Here is a 22,713-nt window from a genome sequence, read left to right as displayed (position 1 = left end):
CAAAAGCCTTTCACTGACAAGAACACACACACAAAAAAATGGCAATATAAAAAGATACATGGACAGCACACAAGTTGACAGGGTAGGGGTAAATATTGAGATAAACATCATTTAGGGCTTCGGAACGGGGTCCGTTTCTAGTTGATGAAGGGGTTAAGTGCATATGGGTCCCAGGCCTCGGTTCAAAGTTCACCCGCCCAGTCTGAGAAGAGAAAGTGCAAAGTGTGCAGGCAGTGCGCTAGTCCCGCCCCCAGCTCCGCCTCCTAAACCTGCTCCACCTACTTTGTCTGGGACTCCTTGTGTCTCGAGCTCTGGCAGGAAGAGAAACTAAAGCATGCAAAAGCAAGTGGGTTCACTTCCAGAGAGAACCAGAAGCTAGGCTTAAGCTATCGTCAGCAAGAAGGGCGGGCGGAGAGAGAACGGGGGGCGGGGGTTGAAGGTCATACATATACACACATTTGCTTTCACTTCCAGAGTAATCATCCCCCATTGGCTCGACTGAAGGGAAGCAGGAAGAACAGGAGACGGTGAGAGGTCAAAGTTGAGAGGACTGACACAGGTGTAATGGGAGGAAGTGGTTTGGACCCGGTAGAAATGTCGAAATGAGGATATGAATACGATGGAACAGATTCACTAGAATAAGCATGCGGAATTCACTCTAATATCCGTCTATGAGGTTTAGCCATCCAAGTTCCATTCCTTGTTAAGCACTTTAATAAGATGAGCTCAGATCTAGAGATATCGACACAAATGGCGTTAAGACAATGAGCAGAAAGGCGTTGGACAAAACCAGAGGAGAAAATGGTGGAGTGCCTTGGTGAATATTGTGAACAGGTGCATGCGTTTGGTTGGGGGGGGGGGGGGGGGGGGGGGGGTGAGGTTCACGTGAACACGTGACGGGGGCTCGCTGCAGCCGAGGACGTCCAGACTTACTGTCCAGGATGTCGCCGAGACCCTGGGCCCGGAGCAGCTCCTTCAGCCGAGACACCTCGTCTTTCAGCTCACGCACCAGCTTGGCGTTGGGGTCCTCGTTGATCACCGCATTGCACTTGATCTGCTTGGCCCGGTCCGCATATCTGCGGGAGGACGAGGACGTCCATGACCGAGCACGGCATGAAGAAAGAGAAAGAGAGAGAGAGAGAGAGAGAGAGAGAGAGAGAGAGAGAGAGAGAGAGAGAGAGAGAGAGAGAGAGCTCAGAAAGCTCAAATAATGTCTCTATAGGCTGTTGAGACGCAGAAAGGTAATAAAAAACAGGTGTTTCTGTCTGATGTCCTAAACATGCAGGCAGAATGACGCAGAATGTGTTCAGAGAAGCAACAGAATTTTTACCTCAGGGTGCTCAAGGTCTCGTCGTAGTTAATGTCAGCAGGACTTAAGGCAGCCACCATAGCCGTCCGGGAGTTGCCACCTAGTTAAAGAAATGTAAAAATCAATGAAACTAAATAGAAATTCACACTTCAATTGTTCAACAGCAACAATAACAAAAAAACCAATCTAGGAGCACTTTAAAGACGAAAGTTTTTAAAATACTGTGGCAGAAAATATGATTAAATCTAACTGAATCCCATGGCTGATCACACATACCCAAATTCTCTCTCAGAAGCCATGTCAACACAGAGTCTCTGTAAGGAATAAAGTCCGTCTTCTTTTTTTTCTTGCTCTATTGTCACAAAATGAACATCCAATTAAAACTCGCAGAAAAACAGAAGACCAGAACACATGTAGAGAAACATTCAGCTTCGATAAACCAAAGAGACATCAATGAGAGTTGGGGACAGGTTCCATACTGACGATGAGAAAGGTTAAAGAATGAGGGGACAGATCGCTTGTCTTTGTTTTCACAAAGGGAATCGGAAGGTTTCAGTGAACACAGAGGTTTTTACCTTGCTGGTACAGTTATCCTGGGTGGGCATGCATTTGCAAGAAAGAGACACAGACAGCACACAGTGTTACTGCACTGCAGTGAGACAGGCAGGAGAGAGACAGACAGGTAGGTAGGCCAGAGTACCAGAGACCAAAGTAATACTTTAATACTCACCACTTCAGCCAGTGCAGAGATAACCTTTCCCAGGGTAGTTAAAGATTTGTTGATGTTGGCACCCTCCTTTGGAGCAAAATAATGTGAGAGTCTTGATTAATAAGGCTTACTCAGTAGTCTATGTGCTCAAGTGAAGAGACTGTGATCATTTTAAGGGACTTTTTTATTCCTAGTGAACACGAGCAGGCTGTGAAAAACTTTACTTCAGGGTACACAATGTGACTGCAGTTTACGTGACCGATAAAAACCTGGCTTGTGCACTTTTACATGTGCAGGTGTGTGTGTGCGCGTATGTGTGCGTGTGTGTGTGTGTATGTGTGTGTGTGTGTGTGTGTACCTTCAGCCGCGTGCCCTTGGCTCCAGTGGAGTCTGCGCGCTCGCTGCCTGCCAAATCCACCAAGCTGATTTTGCTGACCTGCAACGCGATGCAACACGGACCCCATCACACCCCAGACACAAAGACCAGCAGAACCAGCAGAACCCACACGTTCTCCACCGGCTAGCCTCAAGCTCTCCAGCACAGAGCGTCCGCGTCCCCCCCCCCCCCACCCACCCACCCCCCCCCACCCACGTCTCTCCATTCAGCTCAGCCTAAAATGACGTTCAATCTGATTCACCACCTGGTGCAGTGAACTTGTTTGAGTGTAGCGGTGTGACGTGCTTTAACCACAGACCCCCTGGGGTCAAGTAATCTGGGTCAGGGACAGGAGTTTCTGCCCCCCTCGGTCTCTCACGGGCTGCCAGAGGCTCACTGGGATGAGGGGAGCCGCACTGAAGGGCTTGGGCAGTGCGGGGAGGAAAATCGCCGGCCTTCACGCCGTACAAAGGCTATTGTCCGCCGCCACGCCACAGAGACGCTTTTGTGCGTGCGACTGCCGGACAATGGGCCCTACACACCAGGGCGAGCGGGACGTGCCCCCCCGCACCCAGAGGGGCCGCCCCGCGACCGGCGGGGGGCCGGACACCTGCTCTGACCTTCTCTGTAGACAGGTCCGTCTCGCTGTCGTGCTTCCTCTGGGTGAAGACGATGGTGAAGACGGCGTGGGAGCGGCTGCTGGTCTCGTTCATGTTCGTGGCGGCCACGGTCCTGTGGATGGGGAATTGTGGGTAAAACATGGAACAGATGGTGTGCACGGTGTCCAAGATGATTTCAACGCAGTGCTCTTAGATCTCAGTGGATGTTACTAAGCAACAGAGTCGTGGTCTCGTTTGCACACGGAGGCAGAGGAACGTCACTGACCCAGTTCATCGTTAGGAATCCCCCCCCCTGGAGGAGGGGCCTGCTAATCACTCAGGGCCACGTGCGAGATGGAGGACACGGCTGTTTACATGAAGTCGCAGATCCAGGATTATGGCCACTAACCGTAATCCTGGAAGGTACTAGAGAATGCAGGGATATGACCAGACTCTCACAGTGTGGGGGAGGGCAGTGGAGATGTAGGCATCTCCACCAGGAAACCCTCAGAGTCAGCAGTGGGCAATCAAAACACCTCCCTTCACGAGGAACACTCACACGTACGTTCAACCCTTCAGAAGAGTACAATAGCCTCCGCTCTACTGCCTTCTGCTAACTGAGCTGCTCATTTCCAGATCCCAGACAAACAGACCCAGCTACGCCACGAAGGCCTCTGTGCTGCCACGTTTTCAAGTCGTCGTTCGCCTTTAATGGCCGTGAGGGGAATTAACGCGGTCCCTGCGAGGACAAAGGCTGCTAGCTAGTCTGCACGGGACCTCGTGGGACGGACGTGGCAGTCCTCTCACCTGGCCTTGTTGCCGGCGTCCATGAGGTCGGCGATGTCCGTGTACGACGTCACAGCCAGCTTGGACAGGTCCTCCACGTAGGGCCCGAGCAGCGGGTGCTCCCTCACGCGCAGGTTGGCCTTGTTCTTGGGGTTGAGAAGGTCCCGCACACGCTCGCAGTAAATCTCCATGTACGCAACCTAGGGGCGCACGCGTGCGTTTAGGTTCAAGGGTCATGGCAACAAATTCTAAAGGAATGGATTGTTCGGCAGCTGCTGGAGGGCGTGCGTCTGCTACTCACCTCCACAGAGTACGAGATCTCCTCATCGGCGTTGTCATTGATTTTCTCGAAGAGTTCTTCGCAGAGCTGAGCAGGGGAGTGAAAATGGTGCATTAGGCAGTGAGGACAGACCGATCGATAAAGCACACAAATAACTCGACCCGCTGCAGGGCGGCCCAGAAAAACAGCTAATTCCTTAATGTCTTCTGGCAATAGCTGATCTGGGATCAGAGAGTGCGGAGATAAAACCTGACTCAGTCATCCCTGATGATGGTTCTTTCCTGTGACTGTTATCGACACGGAGATGTCTCGCGGTCCCGAACGGTGCCGAACGACCTGCGGGATCTACGTACCAGCGGGATGATGCCCTCCTGTCCTTCCTCCTGTTTGCCCATCATGGTGTAGGACTTGCCAGCGCCGGTCTGGCCGTAGGCGAAGATGCAGACGTTGTAGCCCTCGAAGGCGTGCTGCAACATCTCCTTACCGATGTCATTGTACACGCGGCTCTGGGAGGAGAAGCTGGGGTCGTCCGGCTGAGTGAGGGGGACACAGGTCACCACGTTTCACTTCAGAGGACAATTAATCACTCTCATAATCCTCATAAACCAACATTTTATACAGAGGCAGTACAAAAGAAAAGGTGAACACAGAAAGAAAGAAAGAAAGAAAGAAAGAAAGATAGATATAGATAGATAGATAGGAGTGTGTGTGTGTGTGTGAGAGAGAGAGAGAGAGTAAAAAATGACAAATAAGGCAGAGAGAAAGAGAGATTACCGTGGTGTGTGACCAGTAAGAGTAATCGAAGCTGAAGGACTTTGGTGATTCTTTAGGGTTTTTTGGATTCTGAATAGCTGGAAGAGAGGAAAGCAAAAGAGATCAATACAGCATGAAGAAAGGCCCGTCTCTCTGTGGTGTGTTGAGGAAGCTACATCCTCTACTGAGGATGACACACACAGTCTGGGGGGAAAAAGCTTTTTATAAAAATTGCTAATCAGCATTGCCTTCAAGGCTATAGGTGGTATGAAACATCTAATATTTTACTATCCTTTAAATTTATCAGTCAGGAAAAGTTACAGGTATAAAGGAGTCTCAGGGATTTTACAGAGCATGCTTTCACACATCTGGGTCTTGATTTCAAACGTCAGGGCCTGAGGAACCGACAGCTGTACTCATCAGACTCAAAACATCACAAGCCTGCGCAGTCACCAGGCTCAGGTTAGTCACCCATGCTACGTAACTGCCGCCCTTGCGAAAACACCCGGAACAAAAGGACGACTTATCGCTTCGCTTTGAACGTGCCGTAAGGTTTACAGCGGCCAAACACGGGAGAGAAAACGCCAAGAGGAAAGAAGAGGAAACGAGAACGTGAGTTCACAGCCCACGAAGTGAAAGCACAAATCGCTTGCTGAAGCACTCTTCCCATTCAGAACCAAACAGCTGAGAAGCCAGAACGGCATGCGCGGAGCAGAGGGGCCCTTTTAAACGTGACGCACGGCCGCCCGGAGGAGAGCTGACCTCTCCGACCCCAGAGGTCACGCGTTTGACCCCTGGCGTGCGGCTCCGTGCGGCACGCCAGGCTTCCCTCCTCGGCCCGTCCCGCCTGGCCCAGTCTCGACCCGCTCTCTCCCAGCGAAACCATCACAGACACTCTGGCCTCCTCTCCCGCACATACCACTGCACATACCTCCCTCCCCCCACCTCCCCCTCTCTCTCCCTTCCTCCATCTCCCTCCCCCCACAATCTGTCTCTCTCCTGGGGCCTCCCAGCCTTGCCATCTTAATAAACAGTAATCTGCAGACATGACTGGCATGAAGCAAATCAACGCCGCCCCCCGCCCCCCCCCCCCCCCCCTTGGAATCGCCACACAGCAGGAATGCACGGCAGGATATTTATAGTTATGGCAGGGGCCAGCTGTCCAGCTACCACTGATGCCCCCCCCTCCCTCTCTGGGACGTCGGAGCTGGGGCTGGCCCAGGCCCTGGGGAGTTCTCTGGCTCGGGCCTGCGAGCAGACCATGCCAGCGGGGCCGAGGGGGCGGAGCCTGGAGGAACAGGGAAAGAGTGTGTGTGTGTGTGTGTGTGTGTGTGTTGGGGGGGGGGGGGGGGTCGGCTGACAGCGGCTGGAAAAAGCAGAGAGCGACTGGTGAATATGATGCACATGTTGCTGGCCTAGCAACCACCCAAACAGAACGGCAACACAGCAGCTGATGGAAAGGCTCTGTGCAGAGACCGTACGTGTGTGTGTGTTTTCATGCAGAGCACCCTATATGTCAAAGTACAGGAAGAAAGTGCGGTCTCATTACACACAGAAGCCCGGTGCTCATACCTATGGGGGTTTGCTCCCCCTGTAGCATTCCTGGTGTGCACACTAATCTCGTGGCATTCATCCATAATGCTGTATAATAGAATGTGTGTGTGTGTGTGTGTGTGTGTGTGTGTGTGTGTGTGTGTGTGTGTGACGGATGAGATCAGCATCCCCTGCAGGTCACAGTATAATGAGAAAGATGAACAGAGCAGAGTGAACTGCGTGGTGTCCGTGAGGATCCATGACGAGTGACTGCGTTTTCTTCCCGAGCGTGACGGCGGTGTGCGTCCGATGGCCGAGGGCCACGCAGGTGACAGCGGGTCGCCACACACCTCGCCCGCCCTCAGACGGGGCACGCCAGCCCGCCTTAATGGGGCATCAGATCACAGGGAGGGGAGTGAGGAGGAGCTAAATCAGGAGCGATTCCACCTTTGATCTGCCCTCTTTTCCTGGAACACGGAGAGGCTGTACAGGCCCCAGCAGCCCAGTTCTCCCAGCACAGCGATGGGGGGGTCAGCAGGACCAGGGGGCTGGACCACAGCCCAGCTAGTGCAGCCCCCCCCACCCTGGACTTCCCCTTACTGAGGCATGTGCAAGTATCTCACACACACACACACACACACACACACACACACACACCCTCTGCTCATGGCTAAATCAGCCTCTGCCTCCTTATCACGACGGCACCCATGTCTCATCTTGCTCTTTAGAAGAGGACAGAGGGAGGGGACGTTTCCACCGGGAGACGTGATTCATCACCATGACGATACGTCCCACTCGTTCTCACTGCCGTCCGTGTCCTCGTCTCTACGTCCCCACGCACGGCCGGCCGGCAGGTTGCCCCGGTGAACTCCGATCGATATTCGCGTTGTGGATCCTGCATGCGTTAACACACACGCCCTTAACACGCACACACTGTGCAATTTTTCCCACGTTGACCCTCTCTAACTGTATCACCATGACGACCACCGCCACTGCTCAGCGGGGGGGGATCACTTCTTACGCGTGTGCCACGGTTCGTCCGCTTCAGTCCACCGCGTGGGCACGCAGTCGTTCGGTCCGCCTACATCGCGCGTCTCCATAAACCCGCCGGGACGCCTAAAGGACTCGGAAGGGACACATTTGGATCGGTAAGCCGCGTAAGCCACTTAACTGTGCGGACAACGCCAGCGCCCCAGGACAGCCCTGTGGAAAGCAGGTAGACACACCTGCATGCGTGCGAGCCGTGTAAAACGAACCGGGGTCAAGGGTGGAGTCCTCCGATTACAGACAAGACCGGAGAGAGGATGAGCACGCCAAACCCGCCCAGCCCGGCCACTGTGCGTCGCAATTAACGCGAAGCCAACACCTTAATTGCTCCGTGTGAAAGCACGATGTTGAACGCAGAGGAGAAGTGCCGTCCAAGTGGCCGTATTTAGTTCCTCACCTCTCGAACAAGCGCTCTGACCTACTACAGCTGAACACCGCACGTGACCCACTTACCGTAGGACGTCCATCATTATGTAAATGTCGCACTGAAAGCTCCGCCTCCTGGAAGCAGCATCCTGATCCCAGATCAGTAACACCATCCTGTTGTTGTTGTTGTTTTTAAACTCATTTTTTTATTTCATTTCAAATGGAATTACAAATATATTTTGATATACATTGAGTAGTGCTTTAAAGCAGATAGCGGCGCCCAGTCAAATGGCCATGCGAACTATGTTCTTCACATGTAAACACACACAAACACGCTGCATTCAGATCTCCCGCACTGCCCACACTGTACCAAGCGAGCGGTTTTCTACCGGCAGGTGGGAGGAATCGTGAGTTACCACAGTGAGGGAAAAGATGTACACGGTGACACGAACACACACACCCTCACCCAGGTGCAGACACACTCTGATCCACCCCACGCTGTGCTGTGCGGCCCGGGCGGGGCTCAGACACACACGGGCCCCCGAGATAATGAGCTGGCCTGCTCTCCTCGCAGCACGAAGGGAAGGCAGGAGGGCCGACTAACGAGGGCCGACTAACGAGGGCCGACTAACGAGGGCCAGGCGCCTTTCACCAGCCAGCCAGCAGCTTACGGCGGACAGGCCAGCAGAAATCCAGCATCGCCTGGCTTCAAGGCCAGCTGAGCTCCCTCGTCTGGGTCCAAGAGGCCCGGGAGGAGCCGTGCTGGGGCTGATGGACGGGCACGGGTCCAGACCTCCACCCACCCTCCCCCGTGCCTCCGAGCTGGGCCTGGCCCAAAGCCAAACGTCTACGCACGATCAGTTAGGGTCTTAAGCAGCTCATAAGGTAATGTTGGTGCTCACAACATTAGCCCATAGCCCAGCTAATCACAGCCAGGTTCACATGAGCCCAGGGAGCCAGGCAGATATTCAACATGGGCTGAAAAAGGACAATTTATACTTGCAAGGTTGCAAGATTAACACTTTCCCACATCCCTCCTCAAAACACGTACTGCAGAGGGAAGCCGAAGGAACACACACACACACACACACACACACACACACACACACACACACACACACACACACACACACACACACAGGTGTGTGTTGCACCCATTGCCTTCAGGTCAACACACCTGCTCAGAGCAGACAATACCGTTAATCGTGTAGCTATGGCAACGCTGCAATTATCAGCTTTACAAAACTCTGAGGTCAGATGTAGCATACAAGCCCATGACACCTGAACTTGACAGGCAAACCCAGACAGTCTGGCGCCGTTTCAAGGTGAATCACCCAAGACTGATCGTTCTAGTCTTTCCACGGCATCGTAACGATGAAGTCGTTTTGCCACAGGGCACCTCTGGGGGGGGGGGGGGGGGGGGGGGGGCATGCGACATGAAGCAGACACGGAACAGGAAGTGGAACAGAAGCCAGAACCGGGCACGACTGCTCAACACCGACTACGCAGGGCAGCGGCGAACGCCTGCAGCGCGATGAAGGAAGCAGCGTGAATCAAACAGGAAGGCAGCGTCTGCTTGGAAGAGTAACGAATGGAATGGCGCTTCCTACGGCTGCGTGTACAGAGGGCAGGCAGGGCACCGGGCCGATGGTCTTCCTCCAATCACGGGTCGGCACATCCAGCCTTTTGGCTGTGGCCTTTCTGATGTGCATGAGGGATTGTGTCCCGAGGAGAGAGAGGGGACTGCTGGAGAACAATACAGCAGAGGTGGGCGGGCCCTCCACCGCCGGGCCCCGCACAGCAGATGAGGTCATCTGTTATGACATGCCGGGGCCCTTTTTTTTGAGCACAATGACTTTTCCACATAGTCTGGCTCTACCTAACAGTGTCTGACACCGAACTCCACTGCAGGCCTGTAACGTAGCGTAGACTAAAACGCGTTCACGTAATGCGGATAAATATTCACTCAAACAAACCAAAGCCTCATACTGGAATGATCCCAGCTACCAGCCTAACAGGGGCTAGAACCTGCCACATCGCCCAACGAGAGCGTGTAAACGGAGAAGACGCGCAGGAGAAAAGCCACGCGTGAGGCGGTGGGGGTGTCCGAGGTGGGCGGGGAACAACAGGGTGGGTGTGGCTGGAAACCGCTGGGGGCCTGCAGGGTGAAGCAGCTGCTATAGAGGCCCGTTCTGCTCCTGCTGTTCACACAGCCACAGATGGCAGGAGCTCCTCCGTCTGCTGACAGACCAGCAGCTACAGGAAGGACTGGGCACGTTTCTACACTCACACCTTCCTTACAGCTCGCCAGCAAAGCAGGAGAGCCCAATGAACACAGATGCACACGTGCACTCATGCGCACACGCATGTAGAGATGCAGAGACAAACGCAGAGAAAGAGAGAGAGAGAGAGAGAGAGAGAGAGAGAGAGAGAGAGAGAGAGAGAGAGAGAGAGAGAGAGAGAGAGAGAGAGAGAGACAGACAGACACAGAGAGAGACAGGCAGACAGAGAGACAGACAGACAGACAGACAGACAGACAGACAGACAGACAGACAGACAGACAGACAGAGAGAGAGAGAGACACACACGCACTGGCCAGGCCATAGATGGCTGGGTCGACGTTTAAACCAGATGGCGATGCTGATGTTTGTGGAGGTTGCTGATTCAGGACTTCTCGGTTCTAAAGCTGACAGAAGGTTGCGGATTGGGTATCATGTCGGCCGTTCCCCTGAAGCACGTTGTGGAGCAGGTTATTTCTGTTCCCAAGCTTTGATGGCCACCCAAGCCTGTCTGACCCTCCTCACCCTAGCTGAAGCAGACCCCAGTGCCACATTCAGAGATTCCTGCTCCTTACGGCTCTGCACACGGGAACTACCCACCAGGAAGTGGAAGCATCCACCAAGCAGATGGCTGAAGAGCACCCACGGGTTCGGATATGTTGAACGTGTTCATGCACACACACACACACACACACACACACACACGTTTGCTGTGTGCCCAAACAGAGAGGACAAACACCGCCGTGCAAAGACCTCCTGCACATCCCACTCCAAACAACAGGTTCAGTGGACAGACAAAAGTCAGTCAGGGTCTATTTTAATCCAGGTTACTTGCTAAATATAAACAAACAAAGAAAATAAAACCAAATGGATGTCCGTCTGCACAGTTTTTGAAAAAAACAAATCTTTTAGTGCCCTGAGCTGAAATGGCGACCTTGTTGGTATAATACCAAAAAAAAACGTATACACCATATCCAAGACCTCCGTGAATGCCACCGCACTCCAACACGAGATCAACGGCTCCCACAGCCGACGGGAGGGAGAAGAAGAGCGACCGGGGTGGAGAAACCGCAGAGCCTGGAGGACAAGCTAGGGCAGGAGACGACACAAGAGAAGAAGGTTTGTTCTTCACAACGAGTGACTTCATCTCACCGTCCGCCGCTGACACCTTTAGGGGCCAGGGGTCTTCTGCTGGAGACCTTCCAGCTGGAGACCTTCCAGCTGGAGCCAACGCTGAAGTAAACTCCACAACTCTCATATCCCCCAGATATACAGCCTCACACCAACAACACGGCTCCCAACACCCAGTTCGACTGGTCTGGCACGGCACAAATTATTTCAGGAGAAGGAACGCTGCATTTGCATAGAACTCCATTCAAAGGAGGTAAAGAAACCATAAATGTGTGTAAGTGATCATGACGGTTAAGCCATGAACGGCCGTGTGGTCCAGACAAGCAGCGGGTGTTGGCTGAGGTACAGGGGGCCAGGCACCGGGTCAACAACAGAAGCAGTGGGACGTAAGGGGGTGAAGCGCCTCCGTGAGCTCTGCCCTTTGACACACCGCAGGACATCCGTGTGACGGGTCAGCCCGGCTTGTTTGGCTCCTCTGTCGTTCCCAAACTGCTTTCTTCGTGATTAAAACTGCAGGAAACAGAGCGGCGGCCATGACGGGCCGTGCCTGGACTACAGAGAGAGATTCTGCTCCATTCAGGTCTCACACTCTGAGTCAGACTCAAATCAGAGTGCGGATGAGAGAGAAAGGCGCACACACACACACACGAGAAAGGGAGAGACAGAGAGACCCAGCTGTTAGGTAACCAGTCTCCTCAGGACCACGTGAAGACAGATGATTCATTATGTGCATTAACCGGGCCTGCGCCGTCAGGAGGATACGGGCTGATGAGAATGTAGGCTACGCAGGTACTAGCATGTCACGGGGACACATGACTGGATTTTTACTGGAGAATGCGGATCCGTTTAGGCCAACCACACGCTAGTCATGCGACACAAAACCCTCATCACGCCTCGGTGACATTTCACAGGCAGCACAGCCGAGCACAGAGACGGTGGCAGCCGGCCACCGTGGCCAACGATGGTTGAAACGATGCACTGCTGCCCAGTCGGACGGCAACAGACGAGGGCCACATGCAGTTCAACCATTCTACACGCCATCCTGGTTTTGGAACAGTGGCCTCAGTCTTTGCCTCAACACTGAATTGCTCCCCAGTTCCTTTCAGACGCACATTACCGAACAGAATGAGACGGGGCATTGCATTCAAAATGGCCATTTCTCCTCTAAACAGGCATGAGCCACAGTCAATTTTGCACACTCCAGGCAGGATAAAATCACCTCAAAAAGACGCTCACACAGCAGCCCAGAAAGCCCCGACCGAGGCTTACGCCACCAGTTTGGAACACACAGGAATATTTTACACCTTTCTGAAATGGAAATACACAGACAGCTTACAGCGTAAACCAAAGCGAGCTGCATGCCAAGTTCAAACGAGTCCGCCTTGACATGCAGGTGCACGTGTGTGGAAACACATGCTAATATTGTCCAGCGTTTACGTCCGCTTACTAGGCAGGTCGTTGTTTTGTGGTTTAACGAACATGGGAGCAGAAGCTCTGGTATCTTCAGCACATCAACACACTCGCAGTGCGTCCTTTCACCCAGACCGAACTGGCCCGACCCTCCGTATTAACAGACACTGCTAACAGCCTTCGCCAGAGCATGGGGGCAAGCCAAAAAAACTACACGCCCCCCTTCTAGAAGTTTCCAGAACCTTTATGCTCCAGTGCCAGGGCGAAAAGACAGAAGATGGGTGGAAAGCCAAACAGACACTCATGACCCCTAATTTAGCAGAAAATATCCACAGCTGCAGTGCTCAGGGTCAAAGACACACCCTCACACTCCTCCACACGATGTGCCCCCCCCCCCCCCCCCCCACCGGCCTCACTTCAGACCTCAGGAAACCATAGGGCCTCGGTTCAACTAAACGTACCAATTAAAGCACTACACACAACACACTACAAGATCACATGCCAGAAATCAGACCACTTTCACTATACTCCTAATTACAGATCACAACATACAGGCCTGAGATCAGTACACTGTAAACATGTTGCTAATTAGAGACCACTACACATAGTGGAGATCACAGACCTGAAATTAGTCCATTGTCACAATGTTCCTAATTAGAGATGACCACAAAGTAGAAGTCACAGACCTGAGATCAGTACACTGTAACTGTTCCTAACGATAGATGACCACACAGTAGAAATCACATACCTGAGGCCAGGGTGCCGACATCATGTTCCAAATTATAGACATCTTGGCACAAAAACAACTTTTAAGACAGAAAAACATTCTCCATACACGAAGGAACAAATGCTGGAATAGTGGTATACATAGCAAAACTTGTATAGAACGTAAAACTGTAAAACACCTCAATCTGGTCTATGCTTTGCTCGCTGTATAAAAATGAAATAAGGCTTAATATGGCTACAGGAACATATATAACAAAGTAATAGTTTATTATTAGAAGTAATTATTTGTACAGTTGTTTGTGTAGCATAGTTCTTCCAAATTACATCAGAAAACCACCAATCAGCAATTCAAGGAGAGCGCTGGCCCTGGGCTGGTCCGCTCTCACCAAGGGCTCGGCTGTTGTCTCTCCCACAAGCTCCGCGTTGTAGATCCACCAATATTGAACTGAACTAACAGTAAAAGATCCCTTAGGAAGCAATCTGAAAAGCCTTTTCTTAAGCTACCAGAAAACAACGGATTCAAGTCTGAGGAGAGAATCCGTCCTGTCACTACACACACTTTAGCCCCTCAACTTACTGTGAACAAAATATTTGCGTTGATTACGGAAATGCAAAGTGGTGTTTGTAAGCAGCTTTGCCCAACTCTGACTAAGTGTTGCCATAAGTGTATGACAAAGGCTGGAAAAAAGTGACAAGAAGCTATGAGGAGGGTTGAAGTAACACCTGGCAACCCAGAGCGTAGTGACACGCCGTCACAGCCACACACGGATGAGGGAAACGTGGATAGTGGGACGTCGTCCATGTTTATAAATCTAAAGATGTGAATACAGCATGCGTGAGCGAGAGCCTGCGTCCCGTGAAGAGATGAAGAGAACGCCGTAACCCGAGTCTCTATCTGTAATGGCTTCCTCGCAGGCATCACAAGGCACATTAGTATTGATCGCCATGGACACCATGACTACTTAATGCACATGACGCAAGATGGCGTGATGCTAAGGGAATATTTCTGTTAGTAGCGGCAGTAGCTCATGCACAGAGACGACCTGGGCTTAACCGCCATCAGCTACACATGTGTCTGACGGCAGAGCTACACTAGCATGGACTAGCCAGTTAATCGCTGGCCAGTTTATCATCCAAGAAAGGCATCCTGAGAGCACCATTACTAGCTGGCTGTAGGGAATATGGTCGTTAGCCTGACGGAGGCTTGTCTACAAGCTTTGTTGTTGATATTGCGTGTTCACTACTGTTATTCACTATTGGTGTTCACTACTGTTATTCACTATTGGTGTTCACTACTGTGCTCAGTTTGGAATTCCTTCAGCATTGTTTCTAACGGCGTCTTGGTTCAATGGGTTCCTGGGGTCCAATCTACTGTCCTGCATATCAGGAGTAGAAGACAAAGTGCGTTTGTAAGTCGCTCTGGATAAGAGTGTCTGCTAAGTGCCGTAGATGTAAAAGTTTAACCTCATTATCTAAATACAGTGAGGTGAGGGGCCAGGGCTAACCTGCAGAGGTGGGGACTCGAGTCACATGACTTGGACTCGAGTCAGACTCGAGTCATTAATATTAAGACTTTTGACTTGACTTGAAAAAATATTCAGAGACTTGGACTTGACTTGGACTTTTACACCAATAACTTGGGACTTGAATTGGACTTGAACCTGTTTACTTGCAAAGACTTGATTTTTTTACCCCAAATCTAAAGTTTAAAACGCATATTAATATTTATAAAGTGCACCCCATTAATTTCATTTCCATCCTTCTGACGCAGACAGGTGTTACACCAGATTCTGTGACCGTCGAGTTTTGTGACCACAGGGGGCGCTATTTCAGTTTCTGTTCAGAGGCACAAACGCTTTACGAATGCTACGTAAACTACGCTGATGCACTTTCTTTACTCGTTTTGTTGGTGTCCACGAGCCAAAATATGACAGATGTTTATATTTACATTTTATCGTCTCTTAATTACATAAATGTACTTAAACAAGATTTACCATCCCCTCACCATTGCAGCCAACAAAGAAATCATGAATGGGATGTACAGGTGAGCCTTTTTAACTGGGGTCACCAATTCTGACGGCAGCCATCAGAATATGTGACCCCACTGAATCTCCAGGTAACAATAGTAGCCTACACCGTGACCCCACAATAACAGAAAACAATGAAAAAATAACCCTAACCTTTTATTAGTCTATATTTAAACATTTTATCCAAATGTTTAGAATAACCATTCGTAATGACAGCATCTTGCTTACGATGAAGCTTGCTATTTTCGTGTAAAATGATGTAACGAAACATTCTTGTTTAAGTACATTTATGTAATTAGGAGAAGATAAAATGTAAATGATCTGTCATTTTTTGGCTGGCGGACACCAACAAAACGAGTAAAGAAACGCATCAGCGTAGTTTACGTAGCATTCGTAAAGCGTTGGTGCCTGTAAAAATAAAAAAAAAAAGACTCGAAAGGACTTGAAATTCCAAGTTTCAGACTTGGGACTTGACTTGACGGTTGCCTGTCTTGACTCGAGACTTGACTTGAGTTGACCGTCTTTGCTTGAGACTTGACTTGGGACTTGAGGATAAAGACTTGGACTTACTTGAGACTTGCAAAACACTGACTTGGTCCCACCTCTGCTAACCTGACTATCCTAACAATGCAGCACAACATGGAGCGACTCTGGAGGACGGATCGGACCGGTAACGTGACCGTTCTGGCTGTTCTGAGGTAAATCATGATAAATGTTCTAGCATACGACGGAACAAGAGTGCTGTGGTCTTCAGCCAGTGCTTAAAGAGCCCTGTGAGAGAGGAGGGCTGTATGGAGTGGTCAGGTATACACCTGCGGGGGTGTATACCTGACCACAGTGCTCTTGTTGGGACGCAGAGCATTGACCTCAGGTGGGGATTACACCCCTAATTGGGTCAGCCGCTCAGCTCAGTGATTAGAGCTCTAGCACAGGAGCCATTCAGCCATTGTGAACCTGACCAAACACTCCTGACATCTCCTCAGTCACCACCATTTTGCTGTCTGATCGGACATGTTTTTCTCTTTTTTTTCGTCTCTCTCTCCCTCACACACACATACATACACACACACACACACACACTTCCTGTGTATTTCACCATGTCACTGTCAGTTATCCTCATACACTCACTGTCAGGAAATTTCCAAATGTACCAAGCAAACAGCGGTGCACCCTCCATGACCTAAAACAAGACATTTCACCTCGATTTAGAGAGACACGAGCCCATCTTGCTTATTGCCAAGTACTGGGAATAGTTAGAACAGAATCTGCTTTATCTACTGATGAAAAGTAGCTTTTGAGGTAAGGCGCCTTGAATTCTTATCTTTATCAATTCCATCATCATCATCATCATACCCAGGTTCAGAGCATCCCGTCTCTGACTCCAGTACCACAAATTTTCTTCATATTAGGAGGCCTAGCGGACCTCCCCTGCTCCAGAGCGCCTCCCCCATTTCCCGCAGGTCTGTCGTGAGCCCCGTGGAGCTGAGCGGAGAGAGCAGAGAACATTCCTGCGTGCTCCTGCTTCCTCTCGCCTCTTCCTGCCCACCGCGGAAAAACAGTTGCTGTAAAAGACAGCGGTTTGCGGCCCAGTCAAAACAACCGCACGACACCAACCAGCATAAGAAAAACCGTGCAATTTCCTCGGTACGTTGCGGTAAGTTGCACCAAGTCTGTACTCCGATGGTCAGAGGTGAGGGTCAGCAGGAGTGAGGTTGAGATTCCACGCCTCATTCCGCATTGACCTGACGGAGCAGAGAGCAAAACACAAAAGCCGCAGTAAACCAGACACGTGCCAGTTAAATCACAGCTCATCTTCACAACAGGTCCTGTCTGTTCTGGCTGCTCAAAAACAACGTCGAGCAGCTGCTGAGCTTTTATGAGGAAGGTGAATATGCCGAGGGGCAGTCGGAGGGCAATGCCAGTCTGCAGATATCAGTCTCAAACAGGGGCAGTCATGGCCTGGTGGTTAGAGAACTGGTCTTGTGACCGGAAGGGTCATGGGTTCAATTCCCAGATCTGAGGCCATGACTGAGGTGCCCCTGAGCAAGGCCCTTAACCCTCAATTGCTCACTTGTATAAAAATGAGATAAAAATGTAAGTCGCTCTGGATAAGGGTGTCTGCCAAATGCTGTAAATGTAAATGTAGCCTGGGGGGGGAGGGGGTCTTGCCCTTCATTGAAATCCACCCCATACCTTTCAGATCAATATGAAACAGGTAACATATTGTCAATTGCATTTTATGCTGCAAGAAACTTGATTTCTAACAGAGTGGAACAACCGACCACCCCCCCCCCCCCCCCCCACACCAGGTTTATACATCAAGATGCAACCGAAAACTGATTTCTACTGCCGATGTAAAGACATTGTAGCTCTCTCAGGAGGAGAAGCAAGCTAAGGGCCAGGTGAGCTGTTTAGAGTCATCTCGCCATGCACCCCACTCCAGTCTTCCACCAGCCGGTTAAGAGTCCCACCCACACACACATGCATGGCCCAGCCTTGGAAAAGGACAACATTCCCAGCATACCATCTGCAGAAGCCCCCTAATCAGAACCGACGGGCCAGCCGCCAGGCCTACAGTCTGCCGGGGGCGTGTTTCACGGGGGCGCACGCACACCGCACCCGAACTACACTTCCTCTTCTCAACAAAAGCTGAAGTGGACCCTGGAAGCGTGCAGGCCACCTCGAGCGCCTTTAGGGCAGTAAAACCACTCGTGCTTTCAGGCAGGCAAGCTCAGATATGGCTACATGCAAGCATGAAGAGTCTGGCTCTACCGTGCCATGAATGCCTTACAGTGCAAAAACATGAAACCTGATGGCTTCCCAGAGATCCAAGCTGCTGGATATTTTCATTTGCATGGATTCTTTTTTGTCACAAGATCTTTTCACGTCACACGCACCAATTATGAACTTACAAACAAATCATTTCATGTGCGTTTTAAAAAGTTTCTCTCTTGACGTAGCATCACATTAGGTGGTTGGAGTTTATTATGTGATAAATAGAAATGATGTGTGTGACTATATTGTGAGTCAGATCATGACATGACAAATTGCTAATTACTAATAACTCATAGTCAAAAGCATTCCTGCAGTACCCCACAGTATCCCACAGTACCCAACGGTCAACTAGCAAAAAATGTTCTAATAAAAAAATTAATAATTAGCTTAGTCTTTGATAAATTCCAGATGTACATCACCTAAAATACAGTACAATTCTATTAACTGGACAGAGAAGTAATTTTTTGTTTTTTTGTATCTATAGTAAAATGGATTTGAAATGAAACAATCGGTGTGAAGTTCCGAGTGTGCTTTTCCAGAACGAGTACGTGTTGACGTGGGAAGGAAAAATCACGCACCGCTTCAACTACGAAACACGGCAACGCGAGACTGCCAGCCCGCACGTGCGAGCACTCCGCTCCCACGTCTCCATTAGCACGTCTTTACGAGGCGACAGCTGAAAGCAGCAGGAGGAACCAGCCGTGGGGTGAACAGAAGGATCCTTAACCACAGAGAACCAACCAGATGTTACAAAACTCATGGGACAGCACGTCACCTTGAAGCAGTGACCTCCAACGCACAGCCTACAGCTCTTATAAAGGGACGGGGGATGATGGTCTCGACGGGCTAGCCAGCAGCCCGCCCTGTACACCTCTGGGCATGAATTTCACTTATGGACGACAAAGCAGGAGGAACGAGGAGGCATGCAGCCCAGGGCAGACGAGGTGCACTGTGTGTTCAGCAGTGTCTGCACTGCAGGTCTGGCAGACACACAGAAGCTGGACATGGTTACGGGTCGATGATTTCAGGCGGCTATCGATTACAAAGGATTTGCAACCTGGCATGAAACATGATCATTTTTATTTCATTATTACTGCTATTCCGTCCAGTTACTTCATGCATGTTCGGTGTTGAAAGACACTACCTAGCCATGTTATCTGTACTGAATTCATAGTGATATTATAGATGCATTCAGATTTTATTAATAAGGCTGTGTGTACAATTGTTAATAATTTAAGAATCATTTACTGACCAGAAAACCCATAAAACTAAAACAACTTATTACATTCCATATAATTATATCACCCATATCTAGTAAACCTGGTATTTAAGTGTTGTGTTGAATGAACCGTGTTTAGGCAGGTCAATCGCCCAACTGGAGTACAGCACTTCCTTACTGGACTAATTGAAATAGCTTATTGATAAGTACCTTTATGCCCTTTCCTGTACACCACTCTGTATTCTCCGACATAAATAATAAGTCATATCCATCAGTTAAATTATTGATAAGACATCCTTCTTCACCAGAAACTTGCACCAAGGTCATTACGACCTCTTTAGGCACTGAATTTAGCGCACTTCACTGCAAAGATATGATTATCAGATCAGCCATCTTCTAGTGTGGTCCAATTTAAAAGATCCTGGAATTTAATGTTTTTGAGGCGTGAGAGAGAGAGAGAGAGAGAGAGAGAGAGAGAGAGAGAGAGAGAGAGAGAGAGAGAGAGACACATTCTCCAGTGATGTCTTACCAATGACAAACAGCTGCTGAAAAGGGCCTTACAAGCAACAAGACAGCTTTCCTATCACCAGTTGACTGAATGTCATGATTACCAAAACAGTCCACCAACACTCTCATTCTCTGTACCTGTTCAACTGGAGAACTTGAGGTAGAAGATGCTTCAAAAAGGACGAGCTTTTCCACTCATGTTACTCTTCTAGTCACAGAAAGTGAGATGATTTTTTTTTTGTCAAATCAATTTTCAAATTGATTTAATCTTTATTGTGGTCTTTTAAATAATCTGACGTGTGTTACTGATCTGAAATGTGCATTGAAATCTGTACCATTTTCCAGTTGGCTTTTCACATCAAACCCTAGCATTAAAAGTATAGCATGTGCAGACAACCATTCCTGCAGGGCTGTGACAGAATGCCATCAGTCATTCAAAACATAGTCTACATTGCACACACCATGAGCAAGGCACACAATACATTCAAAGAATCTCAGAAGCACCCAAAGCTACTTACTGGTAGAGTTCCCTTGCATTTGAATTATGCATTTTGATTCTTTGCTGGTCTCCCTGGAGTTGAAGGGTCGCACCCTGACAGCTACTTTCACTGAGGCCCCAGACATTGTTGGTGCTCTGGTCTGTTTCAATGTGATGCCACTGAATTGACTCCTGTGTTGAAAGGAAACTGATTGTTAATTGTTATGCTGAAATGCCCAAGCACACCGACTTTCCACAGTATTAATTAAATGTAATCAATCAAACACACAAAACAAAACACTGTAGGCTACACATATCCTCCTGATAGAATCTTTGGAGCTATAGGGCAAAAGCCACACTAAAGGAAAAACTCTGGGATTAAAAGACCATTTTTAAAACAAAGAGTTTAATTTCACCTTTAGTTTGGCATGAAACTGCCGATCACATCCGTATGATGTTCTTCACAGTTTAACAAATCAAGCTCATTTAAAACCATCAACAATACGTTTTACGACTATTCTCTCTCTGAGAATTGGGAATTCAAGATTCAAATGACATGGTAATCATTTTATTGTGCAAAGAAGATCGAGTTTTAATATATGTATATACACATAAGGAAAAATCATATTATAAATGATGTTCCATAAGGGCCTTCAGTGTGCAGCGCCCCGTTAGATGGTTCCCTCAGCGGCTCAAACATGGCTGCCGGTACACTGCAGTAGGGATGGGCCGACGTCTCTAGCCTAGCTCACTATTAATCAAGTTATTCTTATGATTATTTCCTACATACGTTTCCCCGACGCCCAAACATGAGGCATAACTGGATGCCCGCAAGTTAAATAAAAACATATCGGCTGCTGGACATTTAGTCGCCAAATATCAGTTCCGACGCCTTTAGTCGGTCTAGTTGCAAAACGTAGCCTAATGTAAAATACCACTCTGTCATTTCCACGAATACGTTCGTCTGTACGTGACATTATTTATTTCGCCTCAGATTAGAGCTGGTGGTTATGTCAATAACTCGGCACCCAAAATGTGGATGTTTTTATTATTGTCCTTGTAGCTATTTACAGGCATACGCCCATAAAATCTGTCGACTGGGCCGTAGACAACAAAAGTATCCTAATGTACTGCAAGGGAGTGGGGGTGTGATACTTTACCCCCCCCCCTCCACACCAGCCCAATAAACACTAAACCCTGTAACCAGAAAGGCCAAAACTGTGGAGTTTTCATTAGATAATTAGACCAAGCTCAAGATATTCACTTCTGTATTCTACAGCCTGGATAAAACTAAACACGGAGTGTCAACTATTGCACAGTGCATTAATCAACACAACAACATTAGGTTTAGGTCACATAACCTAACGTTTAAGAGACACAATTAACACATTTTTTACACGGATACAAAAAAAAGTCATTTGAAACAAAGTGACCTTATAATGTCTGATGGGACTAGCGGTGATGATTTGCGCAGCCTGCTCTAGCTCGCCTCATTTTTTCCATAGTCTATATTTTCAAGATGCAAAATAAATATTGCACCGTGTGAAAATAGGAAATATATTTTGACAGTAGCCTAATCTCTTTTTTTTTACTTGTACGACCGGTAGTCTCGGTCAGAAAACCAGTAATGTTAGACAATTTCAACGCATAACTCACCTCTGAAGATCCAGGCAAGTCTAGAACACCATAGAAAAACCACGAGATGCGAAAACTGCGCCGATTTCTACCAGAATCAGCAGTGATCAGAGCAAACCGACAGAAAAACACTTATTAATTCCGCTTTTGCTATATACACCCATCGTAGCAGTATTTCATTTTTCCTCCACTCAGGTTTCAACCGCTTTCCAAGGTTGGGTTTAAGGGCTGTCTTCTACGGTGGATGCTGGTGTCGGAAAATCGGTCCTGTGCCGAGTTTATGATACGGTTGAACGCCTTGATTTACTGAAACGATTACGTCAACTACCCCGTCACTACCTTGACTGACAGCATTGGGCGCAAATAGCAGTTGACCAACATTTAAGGAATGTGTAGTTTAACCAATGATCGTCAAGATCTCGTATGGGTGGGACGGACACTGTGACGCAATACTGCAGGATATCTTACTGGCTCCGCGGTTTTGCCGTGACATGGATTTTGTCCTGCCGAAAAGCGAAGCACGCCGCCTAGCAGATAAAGCGATTATTTACAGGAGGAAGTTTAGACTTTTAAATGTCTTATTAAAGGTTTCTCAGCTTTGGTTTGCATCATTGTGCAAGATGTCATAGTTCTGGTATTATAAAACCTTCTGTTCCAGACGCCGGGTGATCTACTACGGCGCAATAGTGGATCAGGTAAACTTTGCTTTATGTGAGGTTAAACAATGAAATTTCATTGTACTGCCAGTCAACCCAAAACTTTTCATTG

The 22,713-nt window shown here is 49.1% G+C and overlaps 1 protein-coding gene across 7 annotated transcripts in view; it reads right to left on the bottom strand.

Moving 5' to 3' along the window:
- Window positions 1–22,257, bottom strand: part of kif1b (kinesin family member 1B) — a 56,022-nt gene extending 33,765 nt beyond the window's left edge. For 2 of the 7 annotated variants that reach the window (XM_077018470.1, XM_077018474.1), the window contains exons 1-14: window positions 21,967–22,255; window positions 20,351–20,502; window positions 4,834–4,910; window positions 4,413–4,592; window positions 4,081–4,146; window positions 3,801–3,979; window positions 3,015–3,126; window positions 2,377–2,454; window positions 2,040–2,105; window positions 1,885–1,902; window positions 1,586–1,661; window positions 1,331–1,409; window positions 934–1,076; window positions 457–498 (exon numbers count right to left, since the gene is read on the bottom strand). In XM_077018470.1, the coding sequence (XP_076874585.1) occupies window positions 457–498; window positions 934–1,076; window positions 1,331–1,409; window positions 1,586–1,661; window positions 1,885–1,902; window positions 2,040–2,105; window positions 2,377–2,454; window positions 3,015–3,126; window positions 3,801–3,979; window positions 4,081–4,146; window positions 4,413–4,592; window positions 4,834–4,910; window positions 20,351–20,456 (1,222 nt within the window). In that variant the 5' untranslated portion in view covers window positions 20,457–20,502; window positions 21,967–22,255. Of the gene's footprint in view, window positions 1–456; window positions 499–933; window positions 1,077–1,330; window positions 1,410–1,585; window positions 1,662–1,884; window positions 1,903–2,039; window positions 2,106–2,376; window positions 2,455–3,014; window positions 3,127–3,800; window positions 3,980–4,080; window positions 4,147–4,412; window positions 4,593–4,833; window positions 4,911–20,350; window positions 20,503–21,966 lie in introns of all 7 variants that reach the window. The other 5 variants (XM_077018471.1, XM_077018475.1, XM_077018476.1 and 2 more) reach the window with 4 other exon arrangements.
- Window positions 22,258–22,713: the final 456 nt, after the last annotated feature.

The sequence above is a fragment of the Brachyhypopomus gauderio genome, chromosome 10 (assembly GCF_052324685.1).
Source record: "Brachyhypopomus gauderio isolate BG-103 chromosome 10, BGAUD_0.2, whole genome shotgun sequence".
NCBI classification, from domain to species: Eukaryota; Metazoa; Chordata; class Actinopteri; order Gymnotiformes; family Hypopomidae; genus Brachyhypopomus; species Brachyhypopomus gauderio.
This window is presented reverse-complemented; position numbering and strand designations above follow the sequence as displayed.